The sequence below is a fragment of the Chinchilla lanigera genome, unplaced genomic scaffold, assembly GCF_000276665.1.
Source record: "Chinchilla lanigera isolate Chin_1 unplaced genomic scaffold, ChiLan1.0 scaffold00029, whole genome shotgun sequence".
NCBI classification, from domain to species: Eukaryota; Metazoa; Chordata; class Mammalia; order Rodentia; family Chinchillidae; genus Chinchilla; species Chinchilla lanigera.
The window spans coordinates 23363610-23383888 of NW_004955430.1; the positions used below are offsets into that span (position 1 = coordinate 23363610).

The following is a 20279-nucleotide window of genomic DNA, read 5'->3' on the forward strand; positions in this document are numbered from 1 at the left end:
GCCCCAAAGTACCTCCTCATGAAACTCTATCACAACAGATATACTGTACTGTGTATGCACCTACCTATAGCTGTGCTTTACACACCAAAAACATATTTGCACCACCACCCCAAGACATATTTTATATAAATTTGGGGGGGAAGGACTGGGGATTGAACACAGGGACTTCTCACTAAGCTACACCCACCCCCAGCCACACTCCCCACCTTTTGAGATAGGGTCTGGCTAAGTCACCAAGTTGCTCGAAATATGGAATATTTTGCATATTCATACCAAGAGTGGAAGTCTTGGTAAATCTTTTTAAAAGGTGATAGAGGAGCTTTGATTGTTCAATAGTTCCCATGGCACCCCTGGCAGAGCTCTCTCAGTGACCGTCTCTCTGAGTGACTGTGCCTACCTAGCAGTCTTCAAATAGGGCAAGGCTCAGAACACCCTTGATCACCACCACCCACTCATCAGAACCAATACATATTTCTTTATACTAACTTTCACTTGATGCGGTACACAGCACATTATGTGAAGCTCCAAAGTGGTGTCTGTTAAGGTGCCTGGCAGAGAATCTCCAGTGGCTCTGAAGCAGAACATACAGGTACATATCTAAAATAATGCCATGTACTAGGGAGAGTACCTCAAAAAATGAATTAACACCATCTTGTCCTGAACTGCTTATATGTTTACAAAGAAATGAACAAATATCATTTGTGATTTCTTTGATTTCATGCAGTGATATTCAGGAAACTGAGATATAACAATAAGGCAGTCTGTGAAATAAAAAAGATCCAGGGAAAAATTTGAATATAGGTGACTTTTACAAACTGGAGTTTTACTTCCTTTCCAGAGTATAGTTCCAAAAATATAACATAATTTAAAAAAGAAAAAACCAGAAAGCCAGCGCTGGTGGTACACACCTATCATCCCAGTACTCAGGAGGCTGAGACAGGAGAATCACTGTGGGTTCCAGACCAGCCTGGGCCACATACAGAGTTCAAGGCCAGCCTGAACTATATAAAGCGAAAAACAAAACAACAACAAAAATCAGTCAGTATACAGAACTAACATCTTCAACCAATTAAAGCTAACTAATATTAACATGACAATTCACTCAATGAAAACCAAATACATAGTATTTTCAGGTATATATGGAACATATATGAAAATAGCAACCCTTAATAAAACTAAAAGAACTAAAATAATATAAAGTATATTCCCTGACCATAAGTAAAAGTGAACTTGAAGTGAATAACAGAAAGAGCGTACGAAAGTATTTAAATACTTGGATATTTTTAAATCAAAGGTAAGCCAGACGTGGTGGTGCACACCTGTAATCCCAGCACTCAGGAGGCAGAGGCAGGAGGATTCTTGTGAGTTCGAGGCCAGCCTGGGCTACAAAGTGAGCTCAAGGTCAGCCTGAACTGCACAGCAAGTCCCTGTTTCAAAAAGACAAAAAAAAAACAGAAAAGAAAAGAAAAGAAAAAATAAAACATAAAAGAGAACGTCTCAAAGGAAATAAGAAAACATTTTGATCTTAACTAAAATGAAAATATGCATATCAAAATTTGTGAGGGCAAATAAACTAGTGCTCACAGTAAAATTTATAATTCTAAATGTCTCCATTAGAAAAGAATAATTCATAATTTAAGATCTACCTTAAGAAACTAAGAGGAAACTAAACATAAAAAAAAAACAGAAGAATAAAATAGAGCAGTAATCAATTAAAATGAAAATAGAAAAACAATAAAGACCATAAATGAAACAAGGAGGTGATTGTTAGAAAGATCGTTAAGTTGATAAACCTCTAGCAACACTGACAAAAACTAAGAGAGAAGAATAAAGTATCCATAGTAAGAGAAGGAAAAAAGGTGTATCACTTCGGGCCTCACAGACATCAAAGTGACACTAAAGGAACGCTACAAGCAACTTTCTACACATAAATTGAACAGCTTATAAGAAAGACCAATTTTTCAAGCAGTGTGAACACTAGGCTGAGGATGTAGCTTAACCACAGAGGGGCTGCCTAGGATGCAAAAGCCCTGAGGTATGGGTGGAGGGCTGAACTCCCAACTCACCACTAAGAAAACAAAGAACCCAATGAACGTTCAATTTTCAAGAAACAGACAAAAGACTTAGCACTTTACCAAAGCGGACATCTGCATGGCAAATACTCATGCGAAAAGATGCTGGTGCGACATCCTTTGCTACTAGGGAATTATGAACAGAAGCCACGTGAAGCACCTGTCCCACTTCAACAGCTACAAATGAAAATGCCCGTTATACCAAGTGCCGGGGAGGACTTGGCCAAGCAGAATGCTCAGGCTGCGCACAAGAAAACTCAGGGTCATCTTTGATGAGACATTGTTTTTCTGGTTTTCGTTATTATGAACTAAGTGATTAAAGCAATTTTATTACATGCATCGCAGAAATGTGGCAGAAACAAAATCAAGCTTACCCATCGAAACTCAGAGCAAGAAAAAGCAAAAGCACACCTACAACTGTCAGTCCTACTATGTCATCTTCATCGGATTTTTACAAGCGGCTATGGAAGCTGCAAGATTCCTGGCTTTCTTCCAGGAGCAAGTGTGATCACAGATGGGTAGCACTCTCCTCGCCAGGAGCACAGGGGGCCAGTCAACCCTATCACCCATCATACCTAGATGGCGGGGGTGCTCCTGAATTTATTCTTTACATTCTGTTACTACAATGTCAGAGGGGATAAAAATCAGGTTTACAGAGTCCTTGCCAACTTCAAGGATGTAACGCAAGAAAAGAGCAACTGGTCCTTCCTTTTTCATTTATTTTGTTCAGTACTAGGGATCAAAACATTCTCCAGCCTTTTTATTTTTTCAGATAGCTACCCAGTTACCTCACTAAGTTACCCAGGCTGGGCTCAAAGCTGTGATCCTCCTGCCTCAGCTTCCCTCAGTGCTGGGATTATAAGCATCTGCCACAATGCCCAGCTCACCTGGTCCTCTCTGAGCAGCCACCAAGAATCACTCACAGGAAAGAAATCCCTGTACTGGGCTGTCCCCTGCCTGGGCAGCAGGAAAACTCACACTTCCTGGAAGAGTGTACAACTGATGTATAGAGCAAACACGTGACAAACAGGAGCCTACTTTTTAAAAAAGAGCAAAACCCCTCATTCCTGGAGAAATATCTGGCATGCAGATGCCCAAGCAGACACGCCCCATGAGCCTTGGAGGTTCCCACGAAGTGCAACAGTGGGACCCTGAGGCAGACACTTGAAGGGACCTCAGTCCCAGAGTATCTAGCATGCAGTCCCATTGGGCAGGGCCACTCAGGGCACACAGAAAACTGACCCATCATCACACGAAAAAGCCAAGGCCACACTGCAGCTGCCCTCTTTATTCAACCAATGTTTACAAGCAATTTCAAAACAAATACCACAATTCTAGATAACAGAGTAACAAAGTTATGGGCTGAAAACTGCTTGTAAGTCATTCTAATTTTCCTATGTTAGAATGAGGGGTAAACAAGCAATATGTTTCCCACTTCATCCCAGTTACAGATGAAAACCCAGCTGATGGTTACATAAGACAAAGCAACTAAACAGGGAAAGGATAAAGGCTCAAATCTCCCAAGCCTTGGGTTTAATGGTCTTTCATAAGCTGCACTGGCTTCACCTAGTTTAATGGACAACTGCTTACAGACACTAACAAACTCAACCATGTCCTCACGGTTCCCATCTGGAATTGTCTAAGAATCATCTTCCCACACCCATGCAGCTTCCAGAAGGGGCTGGCAAGGCCTACAGAAGGGATGGGCGCTACAGAGGCCACATTAGAAGACCAGAAGTGAGGCAAACTGGACAGCTGTATTAACTACGCTATATTCAGCCAGCAATGTACTTCAGCATACCCTACAGCCTTTCTTTCAAATAGGTTAAACAAAGCTGTGTTAACCCTTTTAACAGAAGTTTACAGAGAAGTTGCAGTAACACAAAAAACTATTTACTGCTAAAGACATTTACCATAGATGCTTTATCTTCTTATTACATGCGTGTATGTGTGTGGACATATACAGGTTTCTAGAACCGTTTGAAAATTATTTGACAACATAATGCCTCTTCCCTCTAAATACTCCAGTACATAAATATCAAAATTAAATAACTAGAGCCAGGTGTGGCAGTGCATGCCTGTAATCCCAGCACTCAGCAGGCTGAGGCAGGAGGATCACTTAGAGTCAAGGCCAGCCTGGGCTACAAAGTGAGTTCAAGGCCAGGCTGAACTGCATTGTGAGACCCTGTCACAAAAAGATTAAAAAAAAAAAAAATTTAAGTAACTAACATGGACACAATGCTGTTATCTACTCTACAGATATAAGTATTTTGCCAATCCTCATAATAAAGTACTTCTAGGAAAAGAAAATATCAAACCATAAGTTATACTAGTTGTCACATGAAAGAATTTAAAGTCTTAAACTAACAAATGTACAGAACAAAAAATACTAAAAATACCAGAAACAACAATGCTGAAAAGGAAAAGGAAGCCAGCCTCTAAACGTGCAGAAATTCAGACACTTCCATAACGTGAGCAACTGCAATTCAGTTTTGTCCAAGTTAACTGACTGTGCTTTTATTAAAAAAAAAAAAAAAAAAAAAACAGAAACCAGCTTCACCTGGACTAAATCTTAACTTCAGACATGATTTTTTCTTTCTGTCTTTCTTTCTTTTTAGTACTAAGAATTGAACTTAGGGTCTCTGCTCGCTTTTATCTGAGCTACATCTCCAGCCCTTTTTTTAAAAAGGTATTTTTATTTATTAGTGCATATGTAGTACATACATAATGTTCACACTCCTTGGGTGAGGTTGGTTCATGTATATAACACATCTTTATTCCTTTCTTTCATCTCCTGTCCTTCCCACCCGCCCCACTATTTTCATTTTGAGACAAGGTCTCACTAAATTGCTAAGTGCTAAGGATAGTCTCAAATTGGTGATCTTCCTGCCTCAGCCTCTCAGAGTGCTGGGATTACAGGCACGCACCACCACACCTGACTTCTTTTTTTGATATCAAAAATTTACTGAAGCACATCTATGTCCAAGTCTTGGAAATTGCCTGTCCTGTTGTTCAACACACACACACACACACACACACACACACACACACGCACACATTGTGTAGATTTGGCTTTCACTACTATTTTCTTGAATTTCAGCTGACTCCAAAGGAATCGTGAAAACTGACATTTCACAGAACAATTTCAGTTGCGGGAAACTTAATAGTGTCAGGACGCACTTTGGGCCAAGCACCAGGTAGAGCTGTCATAAAAAGAAAAAGGCATGCATTAACCAAGCCAATAAAAATTACCACGAAGAGATGTGCTGGAGAGGACTGGCAAAGATATGACGCACTATATAATAAACGTCCAACAGCAGTGCCGCAACACACGCACCACTCCCCGGCACCGGCTCCTCTCCGTGCAATCCGCCCAGCGAGCCGGCTGTAGGGAGCTATGCGGGGAGCCAGGAGGGCTGGGAGTTCCTTTGGTATTGGTAACGGTGGAGCTCAGACATGCAAGAAGCCTAAAAACACATGCATTCCACAAACACATGACCCTATTTTAGCCCAAGTCCACACTCCGGTTTACTGGGAAAGAGCGTCGGCCCAGCCGGAGCGCTCACAGCAGAAGGACTAGGCAGGCGCGGGACCAGGGGAGCACGGCCCAGAGCGGCAGGCCGCAAGGCTGGCTAAGGAGAAAGCTGGAAACACACAGCCCTGAACCTGTCGCGCGTTTCTGACCTGCGAAAAACCACCAAACACTGCATGCCCACAGAAAGGGGTGCCGCCCATGGGAGGCCCCTGACGACAGTGTGGGGCCTCTGCCTGGGGAAGGCCGTGGCAGGAGAAAGAAACAAAAAACAATGATGATTTTCTTGGTGCACAGTGAGCGGCTACTGTTCACCCTGGGGCAAAACACTGTCACCTCCTCTGCAAAGCAAGGAGCAGATCTCCAAGTTCTTCCCACAGCAGTATAAAGAGAACACACACTAGACTCAGATTCTGGCCCCACAACTTATTAACACGTCACTCTGTACCGCAGTTTCTCTATCTGTAAAATAGGGGTTCTATTATAAACTGTGCTGCTATACACACAAGCGTACATGTATCTCTGTAACACGACATTAACTCTTTCAAGAAGATACCTAGGAGGGGAGTAGCTGGGTCAAATGGAATTTCTACTTTCAGTTTTTGGGGAATCTCCTACTGATTTCCATAGTGGTTGCACTAGTTTACATTCCCACCAGCAGCCTCACCAGCATTTACTATTATTTGATTTCTGATGATGTCCATTCCTTCTGGAGTAGGATGGAATCTGCTGTTTTAATTTGCATTTTGCTATATATGGAAATTACTGTGGAATTACTAGCAAAAATTTTTCTGTAGCTAGGCATGGTAGCACAAGTCAGTAATCCCAGCACCCATGAGGCTAAGGGAGGAAGATTATCATGAGTTTAAGGCCAAACAAAAAACAAAAAAAAAAATTTTAGGTTGTCTTTCAACGATAGCTAAATCTTGGGGGCTGTCTATAAGACCATCAAAAGAATGAATGGATGAAGAAAATGTGGCATTTACATACAGTGGAGTACTACTCAGCCATAATGAAGGTAGGCTAATGTTTTTTGTTTTTTTGTTTTTGGGGGTTTTTTTGTTTTTGTTTTTTTTTCCGGTACCAAGAATCGAACTTATGACCTTGCGCTTGCCAGGCAGGCACTGTGCCACTGAGCTAAATCCCCAGCCCCTGGCTCGTGTTATTTGTAGGAAAATGGATGCACTGAGACCGTAATGCTAAGTGAGATCAGATGCATGAGCTTAAATATCGCATTGTTTCTCTTATAATGAAAAACCGAGAGTGAAAATAAACAGTGAAATAGATGACAAAAAAAAGAAGCAGATAGATCATTCTCAGAAGGGAAGGAGATCAAGAGACGGGGGAGGGAGAAAGGACAAAAAGGAATTGGGATGTGTGACATACGTGTATCAATCCACACAATGTAAACATTCTGTACTCCAAACATACAGACACACATACATGCCAGGAACAAACAAGCAAGACTCTACCACCACCAGTGGGGGCTGATCTGACGGTGAACAATGGCTTACAAAAGCTTAGTCCTTGCTCCGCAGGAGAAATCCCAGAGGTTGGAAGCCCAAGATTTGCCAAGTGGCCCTGATCCATAGTTCCCAGAGGACAAGGTTCCTGTCTTGATGGCCTTCATCCCAGTCACCTCAAGGTTCAAAATGGTGCTGGAATTCTAGCCATCATGTCTGCATTCTAGTTTCTGCCATCATGTCTGCATTCTATGAGGAAAGGAAAAGAGTAGGAAGAGACAAGATCCCAGTAAAATTCAACGTGACAACTGCTTACATTCAGAATGTAATCCCACGGCCATCCCTAGCTGCAAGAAGGAAGAGCGTAAATATATATAGTTTGATTTCAGACAGCCGTGTATCCAACTAAAAAATAGGATTCTACAGCTATGAAAGAGGAGAATTGACCGATCTGTGACACCCCCATATCATTTTAAGGATTAATTTGGAAACTATACATACAGCGTCTAATGCTTGTTGGGCCCACAAACAGTCCGAGGGCTAGCATCCCCTCACGCTGATGTTGACATTTTGTGCAGCGTGGTCCCAGCAGCTTCAGAGCCCTCAAGAAAGCACCTTCACCCCTTGCTCTCTCCTTACAGCCTCGTCTCTGGCCACCACCTGGACGCCTGTGTTCCAGCCATTTCAAAGTCATCCTCTTTCCCTCCCCGACCACCGCCCTCACAACACCACCTGTCTCCAGGATGAGCTCCCCTCTGCGACACTGGGTCTCCCTCACCTCACTGTATCCTCAGGTGGCAGAGTGCTCCACCCACAGGCTTCGTCCACACAGCACCCACCACCAGAGTAGACAGCAGCTGGCATCTGGTGCCAGGCAGTCCTGTGCCTTTCCACACAGCTTCTTGGTGAGTCCCACAACCCTGTGTCACAGACATACTGCTCCCATTTTAAAGACAAAGAAATTGAGGTATAGGAAGGTTAAATGGCCTGGCCAATGTCACACAGGTGGTACAGAGCAGAGCCAAGATTCCAGCACAGGCTACTGGACCTGAGAGTTTATTGTTAGCCACCACACTAGCAGCTAACTGCCAACTTGACCGGATTCAGACACTCCTGGAGAGATGACCGGCCATGGACGTCTATTCCCCCAATGGGCATGGCCGAATGTGCTGCTAGGAAGTGGGGCCAAGGCTGAGGTGGTGGTCTCTGGGCGTGCCTCGGGAGGATATCTCTCTCGCCCCTCTTCTTCCCCTCTGCCCTGTTTCGTGGCTGCCATCTTTGCTCCACCGCACCCTTCTGCCATGTTCCTGCCCTGGAGCCCACTGATTGCAGCTGAGCCATCTGAAACTGTGAGCTCAAGGAAACCGCCCCTCCTTTAAGTTGCAAGTAGTTGGTCCCAGCATGGGGAAAGCTGATACAGCAACCAGTGTGCTGGCCCTTCTGAGAGTGAGAGAGTATGAGAGACAGACACGGATACAGATACACCCGAAAAGGAGACTCTTTCCATTTGGGTTAACAAAGCTAATAATAAAACGGAACCTAAGTGTCAAGGCACAAGCTTTATTTGGTGGCCAAAGAATGGAGAAGCAGGAAGTTAGCTCACAGATCAACATCTCACGCTTAGGATTAAAAGATCATAGATATAAAGTAGCAGAAATGAGGGGAGGACGCAGGCCCGCAAGGAGGAGGAATATTCCCATCTTTTCCTGGAATGGGTAGAGACCTCTTGGAACTCGGGTGCTACCACTTTTTCCTCTTACGGTCTAGCATTTCCAGTCATGGTGGCTGGTGGGTGTATCATTTAGCATAGAAATTAGGCTATAATGAATTTAGAGATCATCTGGAGGTTACTCTGATGGCCATATGAGATCCAACTGCTTAAAGAGGAACTTCTGGACTTCAGACATCCTGTCCTTAAAATATACATGACAGGGGTAGATATTCACCTCGGTCACCCGGAGTGTACGCTGGGAACCAATCGCATCAGGCTACCTGGATTACTTGCATAACAAGATGGCGTCATTTTAGAACCTGAATGGTCAAACTACACCTTGCAGGTTGTGTGTAGCCCACTGCTCGATTTTTTTCTTTGTTGTGTATTTTTTGTTTTGTTTCATGTTTTGCAATACTGGGAATTGAATCTAGAGACTTCTCATTGAGTTACATTCCCTACATGCCGGGTCTTTTTTTTTTATTCTCCTCACTCAGTCTCTGAGTAGCTGGGATTATAGATGTACATCATCACACTAGGCCCAACCCCAGTTTTATGCATAAAGTTTTATAGAAACAGAGCCCCACCCACTTGTTTATAATGGGAGGGTTGCCATGGAAACTATATAGCCCACAAAGTCTGAACTACTTCCTATCCATCCCTTATAGAAACCCACCAAATATATAGAGGGGAACATTCTGCAGGCCCTCATAAAAAGCAAAAAGGAGCGTGACTAGAGCAGGATGATGCTGCAAGCTCACTGTGACTGTGAAAGCTCCCTGATTCTGTCCAGATTGTATTTAACAACGCAAAAGTCCAGGTAAACCATCAGGGTGGGTTTCATTATGTTTCTAGTGGCCTGCCAGAGCTCTGCTGAGTGACCAGTATGGAGATGAGGGGAGGGTCATCTCTGTCTGCCCTCTCACCCAGTCCACTCCTCCCCACCGCCCGCCATCTCCACCCCTGCTTAAGGAAAACCTCAATCCCACCCTCCCCAAGAGGCTTCCCAACCCCACACACTTGCCTCAGCGCCTCTTACAGGCCCTGACTGGCCTCACAGATGAACTCTCAGAACATCCGAGAAAGAATAAAAACTGATGTCAGTTGCCTTTTAACTTTTTATACTTTCATCAATATATTTATAAAAGGGTGAAACCACACAGAAACATAAATAGTCTTCTTAAAAGTACAAAGCAAGAAGAAAAAGTTGTTCATGGCCCAAAGGCCTTTTCTGACCTTCAAAGACTAGAAGTCCTACAAGACTGTATAACGTTTCCTAATTTTATCGTTGTTATTGATATCATGGCATGAAGCACAAATAAAGCACTTTCTTTCTGGGCTGTGACCATATTCAATCCAGTCTGAGTTATCAAAAATCAAATTCTGGACTTGTTTTCTTTTTAATTCTGTCTTGGCCTGGCCCCAAATCGCATCCGTGGGAGCCAAGTAGAACTGCAAAAAGCCTCATGTTTCCGGCACAATCACTTCAACCCTTCTTTCGTGGCACACACAAAGGCCCAAATTGCTTCTCTTCCCAGGGTCCTCAGACAGCTGTCCACAAGCAGACTGTGAAGACCACAGGTGGTCAAGACAGGCATCCACTGTGCACATCAAACAAGTCCACTGGATCCTCCAGTCTGGTAAAAAGGGCCAAGATAGACCTGGAGATTTGCTAAGGCCAGGTCTGAATCAGTCCAACAGCGTACTCATAAAGTTACTTACTCACTCGTCTGTCTAAAACATGAGCTACTCGGTCTACATGTCTGCCAAGCACTGTGCTAGGACTGGCACCTGTTATAATCTCACAACAATACCACAAGGTTAGCATCATTTTACAGATGGGGACACTAAGACTCAATGAGTTACGCAACTGCCCGAGGTCACTAAGCAAAAGAGGCAAACCTGGAGCCAGACATGGTGACACACGTCTGTAATCCCAGCACTTTGGGAAGCTGAAGCAGTAGGATTGCAAATTTGAAGCCAGCCTGGGCAATTTAGTGATTTAGCAAGGCCCTGTTTCTAAAAAATAAAAGAATAAGGACTGTGCTGTAGCTCAGCATAAAGACCCTTGGGTTCAATCTCCAGCACTGCAAAAAAATTTTTAAAGGAGGCAAGGCCAAAATACTAAATTTCACCAGCCTACACTCCTGCACTGGCCTGCTCAGAAGCAATGCAACTGGCATGAGGAACAGCCAGCCCTGGCCTTCCAAAACTCCAAAGATACCAACATGAAATTTCCCAGGGCATGTGCAACCCACTGGCCTATTCCCTGCAAGTGGGAGTGTAAGACGGCTCAGCCTCTGGAAAAGAGTTGGGTGCTGTCTATACAGGATCCACCTGTCCTGTGATCTAGCAATTGCAATCCTAGAGGTTTACCCTACAGAAATAAAATGATGTCCACACAGACACTTGCATATGAATAGCAGCTTTACTTGTAACAGCTCAAAACTGGAAACAACCCCACTGTCCACCAAAACATACACAAATTGTGGTATATCCATAGGATGTAATACCACCCAACAATAAAAAGAAACAAATTACAAACTACTGATGGCACAGCAACCTGGACAAATCTCACAGCATTACAAGGTGCTTAATAAACCAGACCCAAAAAGGGTATCCTGTTTGCTTCCACTTACATGAAATCCAAGAATACACAAAACTGATTCATGGTAACAGAAATCAGATAGGGATCCAAGGGGAAGTAGAATTGTCTGGAAGGAAGCACAAAGAAATTTCCAGGGAGGGAGAAGGTAGAAATGCTCGGTACCTTTCAGAGCAGTGATTATATGCCATAAACAACTATCAAAACTCATCAATCAAAATTTCTAAGACTCTTCATACTAATTAATGAATCATTCTGATGATAAAATGGAAAACACAGATTATTACACGTATACTTCCAAATTTGATTATTCCCCAATAATTTGCCTCAGAATGCTACCTACCTTACATTCGCCCAAGGGATCTGTCGAGCAGACAGAGATGACAGTCCAGGAGCCCTTCCTTGGTCATGAGAGCCACCTAGGCCAGTCTATGAAAGAGATGCCTGTCACATGGTAAGCACTGAGGGGTGGGAAAAGTGGACGGGGGTAAGGAGACAGATCTTAAGATTCAGCTTAGAACTATGACCATGTAGCATCCTGAATAATGGCCTCACCCTCAAGATGCCCACATCCCAAAGCCTGGGACCTGTAAGTGTTTCCTTATATGGCAAGGACTTTGGCATGTGGCAGATGTGATTAAGGATCTGGAGATGGGAAGCTTATCCTGGATTATTGGAATGGGCAATGGCGGAAGTTCTGCTGAGAATGAGGCAGTGGGAAGTCTAACACACCAGGAAGGTGAGGGAAGGCAGAGGCAGAGACTGGATTGATACAGTCATGAGCCAAGAAACAGCGGCAGTCACCAGGAGCCAAAAGGCACAGGGAACGGACTATCCCTCAGAGTTCCTGGGGGCAGTGCCAATACTTTGTCGTGGCAACACCTTGACTGTGCCTCAGGAAAAGTGATGTGAGACTTTTGGCCTGAAGAACTTCAGGAGGATAAATTTGTGTTGCTTTAAGCTACTGAGTTTACAGTCGTTTGTTAAAACAGCTGTTGGAAACTAATACAGACTGGAAGCCTCACACCCAGTACAGCTTCTGCCAATAGTCCACCTTCCTCAGAACCAACTCAAAATTTCCAATGAGTGTGCAAGATAATAAAACTCTTTTTTTCTTCTTAAAAGACAATGTCAGAAAGTATCTCCATATGCAAGGAATGGAGAAAAGATTTCCTCAACAAGAACCAACCGTAAAAGGAAACAACTAAAACATGTGGCTACAGTAAAATAAATAATTTGTGTTTATCAAGACAAGTACTGTATGAAATGAAGCTCAAAGAGAGGCCAGAGTAAGCCTCCGTGTTGTAGTCAGAGTAGGGGAGAGCATGGAGGATGGCACAGGGGTAGGTATCGGCTGCTGGCCCTCAACCTGGTGTGTTCCTTTGTGAAGCTCTGACCTGCATACCCTTCTGATTAGGGTACTTTCCTATGTGTATGCTGGGCTTCAAATGTAATCCTCAGTTACTCAGAGATGATGTGGAAAGGTTCGAGCAGCTTTACTTCTCAACAATTTCTTCAAAATGCAAAACAGATTAAAGTTTATCTTAGGAAAAAAGAGAAAAAATAAAATCACTCATCATCCCCCTGACACAGGAAAACTGAGGTAACCATTTGCAGTAAATCTCCACAGACGCATACTACACACTTAAAAAGTGTGGGAGGGCGGATCCTGCGGGGAGTGGTTAATACAAAGCAGGTGCTCAATAAATATTTTAAACCATAAGTGAATAAATCTTGTTATATACTGTTTTGTAACCTAGGCAACCATCCCTTTACTATTACAGTCAAGAAAGCAATCAGTGTCCCTGAGGAGCTCCTTGCATAGCCTCAGAACAGTCTGGTAGCCTAGACAGCCGGATGTGCAAATACATCCCGTGTACACACAGGCAAGAACATAAAACCAGGGCAGTGATTTTCAACTCTGGTATCACCAATGACCTCTCCCCAAGACTTCACTTGAATTCAATGTCATTTTAAAAATTAACATATTCCAGTGATGGGTGTGTGTGTGTGTGTGTGTGTGTGTAAGCGTGTACATACTGGGAATCAAACCCAGGGCTCTGTGAATGCAAAGCAGGCTCTCTAGCACAGAACCACAGCCCCAGCCTCTGCTGAGGGTGACTTATTTCAGTGGAACAAGCAGTGCCAAGATGCTGGAGGCTAAAATTGCATTTTCAAAGTATACTTCAACCCAAATCAAGGCAAAAGCAAGCCCTGGCTCTCTGGTCGCTATAGGTGGGTTGCAGTGGAACCTAAGTCAGGGTAGACGTGTCACAAGAGAAGTGTGACCCCCTGACCCAGAAGACAAAGACTAATGGCTGCTGACAGCGGAGCAAGCAATATACATCTTAACACAAGGACAAGATGACAAAGAGATACGTGATCAAGAATTATAATATTACTATATTAGTACTACTGCTATTGTTAATATACTATTATTTATATTACCCATAATATAATAATATATTAACCACCACTGGCCAAATCAAAAGTAATGCTGGTTTAATTTCTTCTCTTTTCATTATTTCATTTACTCAACATTATGTACTATGATGGTTAGGATATGTTTGTCCCTTCCAAATCTCATGTTGAAATCTGGACCCCAGTATGACAGTGCTGAGAGACAGGACACGTAAGATGTGTCTGGGTCACAAAGCCTCCACATTCATGAAAGGATCAGTGCACCCCACAGGGATAGTTTAATTCTCAAGACAGTGAATTCCCTCAGGACTAGGTTAGTAACAGCAGGAGTATGTCATAGTCAGGTCGCTCCTCCTGTTTTGTACCTTCCACAGGTATCTGACTGCCCTTCCTTTTTCCGCAGGGTTATCACAAGCACAAGCACAAGCAGAGACAAAATTCTCTGTCCTCAGGAGCTTACGTTCCAGAGCACGTGCACGCACACACGCATACACACGTACACACTATAGAGCAGGTCAGACGGAACCCAGGGTCATAGAGGAAAAATAAAGCTGAGAAAGATGATAGAAATTCAAGGCTTGGGAAGAGAAGGTAAAATGTTGGGTCCAAGTTTTAAAAGGATCTCTTTAAAACAAAGACTTCATTTCTCCCCACCCCCGCAACAACTCTGTTATAATTATGTTCATATGGTCCCTCAGTAACCACAGCACTCAAATAAAAACCAGGAATATTATGTACCAGAAAGGGTCATTTAAGAAAGGACAAATTGAAGGCCCAGTAATAGCTACCACTGCTCATATCCTGCTCTGCACTATTCTCAGTCTCTTATACACCTGTGATCTCATTTACTCCTCACACTGAATTAATGACTAGAGTAGCGTTGTTTTCCTTATTTAACAGAAAAGAAAACAGACGCCCGGGGCAACGAAGGCACTGGCCCCAGGTCACACATGTGCTAAGTGCTGATGTTGAGATTTAAGCCCACAGTCTACACTACTCTTCCCCAATAAATGTCCACCAGTGGCCTCCTTTTCTCGACATCTATCTTCCTCATCCTATTCAAGTTTTGCCTTTCAGTACTTCAGAGTTCTTACTTGGGCCCACCCAGGGCCCAAAAAAGAACTGGAGGCTGGTTCCATATATGCACTGTCCTTTTTTCTCCAAATGACAAAAAGTAAATGGCAAAAAAGCCCCTCAAAAGAGTTAAATAATAATTTCTAGATCAAATTAGAAATTATTTCCTTGAACACTCCATGTTATAAATAATCTCCAAGTAGTTCCATTTTAGTTTGAGAGTAAAATTAGTCATAGGGCTGGTGAGAATTCTTGCAGCCAATTTGCTGCTAGGCACAGACATCTCAAACCTGACATAGCCCAAGCAGAGCTCAGCCTACCCGCAAAACACATCCCTCTGCCATGTTCCTCCTCTCTGCAAAGGACACCTCAAACCCTCCCCCACAATCTCTCAGCACCTACTATAGCAGGGGTATGGTTATCCTGCTCCCTTTTCTCTCTCAAACCCTCCCCCACAATCTCTCAGCCCCTACTATAGCAGGGGTATGGTTATCCTGCTCCCTTTTCTCTCTCAAACCTCTACATCCAATCCATCAGCAACTTCCTCCACTCCACTTTACATCTCTCTGTCTCCAGCTCCCAGCCTCCCACAAAACCCAAGCCCCTTGCAGCTCTTGCCTGGACCTCTGTGAAGGGCTCTTAACTAGTTCTTGCTGCACCCTCAGGTCTCTTGCCAGAAGCCAGAGCAAACACAAGCTGAAATACCTACAAGGCACTATGTGCTCTTGCAGAGTTCTTGAGGTTTACTCTTCCCTAGTTCACTTTGTATGAAAACCAAACATGGATGATAAGATAGAGCATTCTAGACGAAAACATAAAAAACCAGCAGGGAGGTGCATATGCCTGTATTCCCAGCTCTCAGGAGGCTGAGGCAAGAGAACCATGAGCTCAAGGCCAGGCTGGACAACATAGAGAGACCCTTTCCCAAACAAAACAATACCAAAAAAAATAAAGGAAAAAAAAATGTGAATACCAGTTGACACTAGATCCACATTTAAAATCATTTCCACAAATACTTCTTTATCTCATTACCTCCTTTTCTTTAACTCTTCACAGGCCTCATACCTTCAGAAACCTTTCTGCTCACTTATTTAGATGCATTTCTCTTTAATGCCTGTAAGCCTGAACTATTTTCTTTAAATATATATAATGGATTGGAGAAAACCTTTTGTGACATTTAATCTTAATTATCTATAAACTTGACTGGATTAAGGAACTACTGAAGAGGTGACTGGCTCATGGGAATGTGACACTCCTCAGTGGATTAATCCACTGATGTTCACAGCTGACAGTGCTGTAGGCATGGCCCAGCTGGAGGAGGTGGTCACTGGGGGCTGTGCCTTTGGAAGGTCTGTTGCTTGCTGATGTGCTTCCCCCTGTGCCCAGCTCTCTGCCACCGTGAAGTGAGCAGCTTTGCTCCACCATGCCCTCTGCCTTCATGTTTGTGTTGGAGCCAGCCAACTATGGACTGATGCCTCTGAAACCGTAAGTCAAATTAAACCTTTCTTCTTTAAGCTGTGGGTTGGAGGTATTACGTCCCAGCAACAGGAAAGCTGACCAATTCACCCTTAAGGCATGTTTTCCTCTTGCTCTGATTACTCTGACCCAATGAGTATGAGCCCAGTGTGCTGGACTTACTCTTCTGAGTTGAGTGTGTTCCACACATATGGTTTTCTCTAAGACCTCTATTACACTGAATACATTTTCTGGCCCAAACTGCCTTTCTAAGAGTGTCCCAATGGGTCTAAGGATGCTACAAAAAAATGAAAGTAAAAAATAAATAAATGTAAGATGTGATGCTGAATATTAAAATATAAGCTTTACATAAACTCAGGGACATGAAAGAGAGCATCAGTGTAAAATAAGTTTGGGAGTGATTCGTGCAAAGTCCTTGATACTGGCAAAGAGCATTATCAATGGCCCAGCAACTTGAGAGGGCTCATCAGGAGCTCTGTGGCTGCGGGCTTGTCATTACTGTACTGAAGGCATTTTGGAAGAACTACCAAAGGAAGACATTATGAGGTCCAAAAACAAAAGGCAATATGAATCAGTGCGCCCAATTATCTGCACCAAACCATTTCATTAGACTAAAAGAAGGGTAGGCTCACTGCTTCATGAGAAGATCCCTGAGTTTTGTTTACTAAGAGCTTCAGCTCCTAGAACAGTGCCTGATACATAGTAGTTCTTCAATAAAATGGTCTCTAAATAAATAAACTAATTAAACAAATGAATATATGTTTTAAAGTTTCTATCTTTTATCTTCTCTCTTCCTTTTTACTAATCTAAATCTTCCTTTATAAGACCCCTAAAAAGCCAGGCGTGGTGGCACAAGCCTATAATCCCAGGACTTGGGAGGCTGAGGCAGGAGGACTGTCACGAGTTCAAGACCAGCCTGAGCTACAAAGTGAGCTCAAGGCCAGCCTGAACTACATAGCGAGACCCTGCCTCAAGAAGACAAAAAAAAAAAAAAAAAGACCCCTAGAGAAAGAAGTATTCAATCACTATGTCATAAATCTTTACCAGACCACTAATAGACCCTCAGCCATAGCTCAGAGAACACAACATGAGAAATACAGACGCTTTGTGGAGACATTAACCATTAGAGACAATGAATGCTCTTGGAGTCAGCGGTAGACCTGGAAAATGGTAAGTCCACTGAGGTAAAAACAATCATCAGCAGGCAGCTATAAACTGCAGCATATCAACTCAGTAAAGACTCAGTCTCACCTAGGCATGCTCAGCACTGTGCATAAAACCACATTTTATCTAGGAAGCCTGCAACCAATTAGCTTTATTATTATTAATTTTGCCTCTTCTCGCCCTTGCCTGTAATCTAAACACCACAGTAAGTTTAAAACTAGGCAAAAAACATTACCTCAATTCCTCCTAAATCCACTCCAAAGAACAAATCCTTTAATACACATTGCAGGTAAAACACTGAACCCAAGCAAGTAAAATAACTGTAATCCAGAGTAAAAGCTCTGTTGGCCTTATAAGCTACTGGAAGAAAAGGCATTAAAAGTGATTGCCCAACACACCAACAAAGTGCTGTCATTTACCAGGCACCTTGAAGTACCATTAACAAGACACAGTTTCCAAGAACTGAAATTAGATTTAATTATCCCATGCCTCTTCCACCCTATTTTTTTTTTCAGCTTTCAAAACTGAAGGGGAAAAGGGAGAAGGAAGAGCAGACACTGAGGCTCTTTTGAGAAATCAAAGGATTCAAAAGTTAAGTGCAGCTTCCACTAAGATAGTAACAGATGTTCAAGGAAACCTGGGGGGGTTGAAAGGTTCCAAGTCTAGAACACAGAGAAACAATTCAGTTTTCCACACATCCAAAGTCCTCTCCTCCAAACTGAGTTTCATGTAAGTATCGGGCTGGTATGTCTCAGCGGGCGGGCAATCTGAACATTCCCTAACAGCCTAAGAAGAGAGGACCAAGTAATCCGGTCTACCCCGCAGAGATAAGCAAGACTTTCCAGGGTGTGATTCAAATCTCACAGGCATAAGAGTCCCAAATCTATTAAGATCCACGGAGTATCAAGGATCTCATGGACAGCCTCTGCAATGCCCCTGTATTCCTGTTTGTCTCCAGCTTGATTTTTGTTTTTTGAACTTAAAAAGTTAATGGTACAGTCACATGTGATCCACGTAAATCTTTCTCACAGTTGCAGTCCACATGCTGTCACACACACCCCCAAGTGCCTGGGTGCCCATTTCTTTGCAATCCTGATCGCTCCACGTGTCTGTCCGTAACCAAGCTTCCCAACTTTGAGAGGTAAGGATACCTCTCAAACTTCGAAAGGCACCTAAAGAGGAAATAATAAAATAGCAAACTGCCTATTTTGAAAGGCGAAAGGATTTTCTCTTTCTTTCTTTAATGGAAACGTCTTACGGAGGCTGGAAGCCTCGAACTGGGGCCGCCGGAGGGCCCCGAGGATAAGTCGCAGGCTTTCGCGGGTGGTGATGCTTTTTTCAAACACTAAAGTTTAAAAAGAACAACGTGGTGGGAAGAATTGCTGTGATCCAACCAAACGCTAGATTCAGCGGGGCACAACGCATCCCCTCTCTGCCAGCCATTCTTCAGAGGTGCAGGAAACAGCTGGCGGCTGGGCAGGGGAACCAACCTGCGCGCTCCTCCAGCCGCCCCAAACCCTGCAGGTACCAGCGAGGAAACCAGGGCTCCCGCTTCCCTCCTGCCACTGCGGCCCGCCCTATCCCGGGCACTCCACCTGGAGCGGAGCGGGTCGTGGGCAGGGCGCGGTGCACAGGCAACACCGGCTCGCGGGTGGCACCATCACGCGCACACGCGCGCGCACACACCCCGAGAGGCGCGCAGGGAGGGGCGCGCGGTGGCGGTGGCGGCGGCGCGGGCGTCGGGCGCGTTACCTGTTTTGCCAGCCCTGGAGGAGGTTGGTGTATTTGCTGAGCACGCCCTCGAGCGCCGGCTCCCTCCTGCGACTGCCGCCCCCAGACGGGCTAGCGGCCACCGAACCAGGGCTGCTGCGGCTGCCCCCGCCCCCGAGCCCGGCTGCCGAGGGCCGGCCAGAGACCCCCCGGCCCGCCAGCGAGCAGGAGGGCGAGGAACCCGCCGAGGTGGCGCGGCTGCTGCTTCGGCTGCTGCTGTTGCTGCCCCCGCCGCCGTCCGCGCCCTGGGCCGCCCTCTCCATGGTCTGTGCGCGCCCGGGACGCGGATCCCCGCCGCGGTGGCGGCCCCGGTGCAGCAGCGGCTACTGCTACAGCTCCGGGCGCCCGGGCCGCGAGTGGCTGCTCCAAATCCCCGGGAAATGCCTGACTCATACAGGAGGAAGAAGAGGAGGAGGCGCCGAAGGAGAGCTGGGAAGGAAGCCAACCCGGCTGGATGCAGCTGCGGCCGCCCCTCCTCCCGCCGCGGCCGGCCCGGCCCCTCCCTCCGCACTAGTTTCCCGGGCAAGTTCCGAGCTCCCGGCCGCTCCTGCGAGCGCTCAGTGGGTCCCTCCTCCTCTACGCGTCCGCGATCGCTCCCGCCCTCAAAGGGGGGGCGGCCCCAGGGCCCAGCCACAAGGTGGGCACGCCCAAATCCCACGCCCCGGCGCCCTCGCGTTCCCGCTGTCGCCCCCTCTCGGATCCGAAGGGGCGAAAGGGAATCTCTGCGCGTCACTCCTCACCCCCAGCCCACCTCGGGACCTGGAGGGAGGAGGGACCCCACCCACCAGGTCCCCTCGGATTTGCACCCGCCCGGCCAGATTCTAGCACGCTCCCTCGCTGCTTCCTCCGGGCAGCCTGAGCCAGACACGTACACAGTAACCTGGAGATCATCCTGGCCTGCAGGGCAGAGCGACAGCAAGGCCCTCCGGGTTCGCCTGAGGGAAAGGAGGGGGAAGGGAGGGACGGGTGACTGTCACAGGTGAGCTCTGCC

At 45.2% G+C, this 20279-nt stretch overlaps 1 protein-coding gene across 2 annotated transcripts in view; it reads right to left on the minus strand.

Moving 5' to 3' along the window:
• Osbpl10 (oxysterol binding protein-like 10) overlaps nucleotides 1-19644 on the minus strand; it is a 298636-nt gene extending 278992 nt beyond the window's left edge. For both annotated transcript variants that reach the window (XM_005387524.2, XM_005387523.2), the window contains exon 1: nucleotides 19271-19644. In XM_005387524.2, coding sequence (XP_005387581.1) covers nucleotides 19271-19551 — 281 coding nt within the window. In that variant the 5' untranslated portion in view covers nucleotides 19552-19644. The remainder of the gene's footprint in view (nucleotides 1-19270) is intronic.
• Nucleotides 19645-20279: the final 635 nt, after the last annotated feature.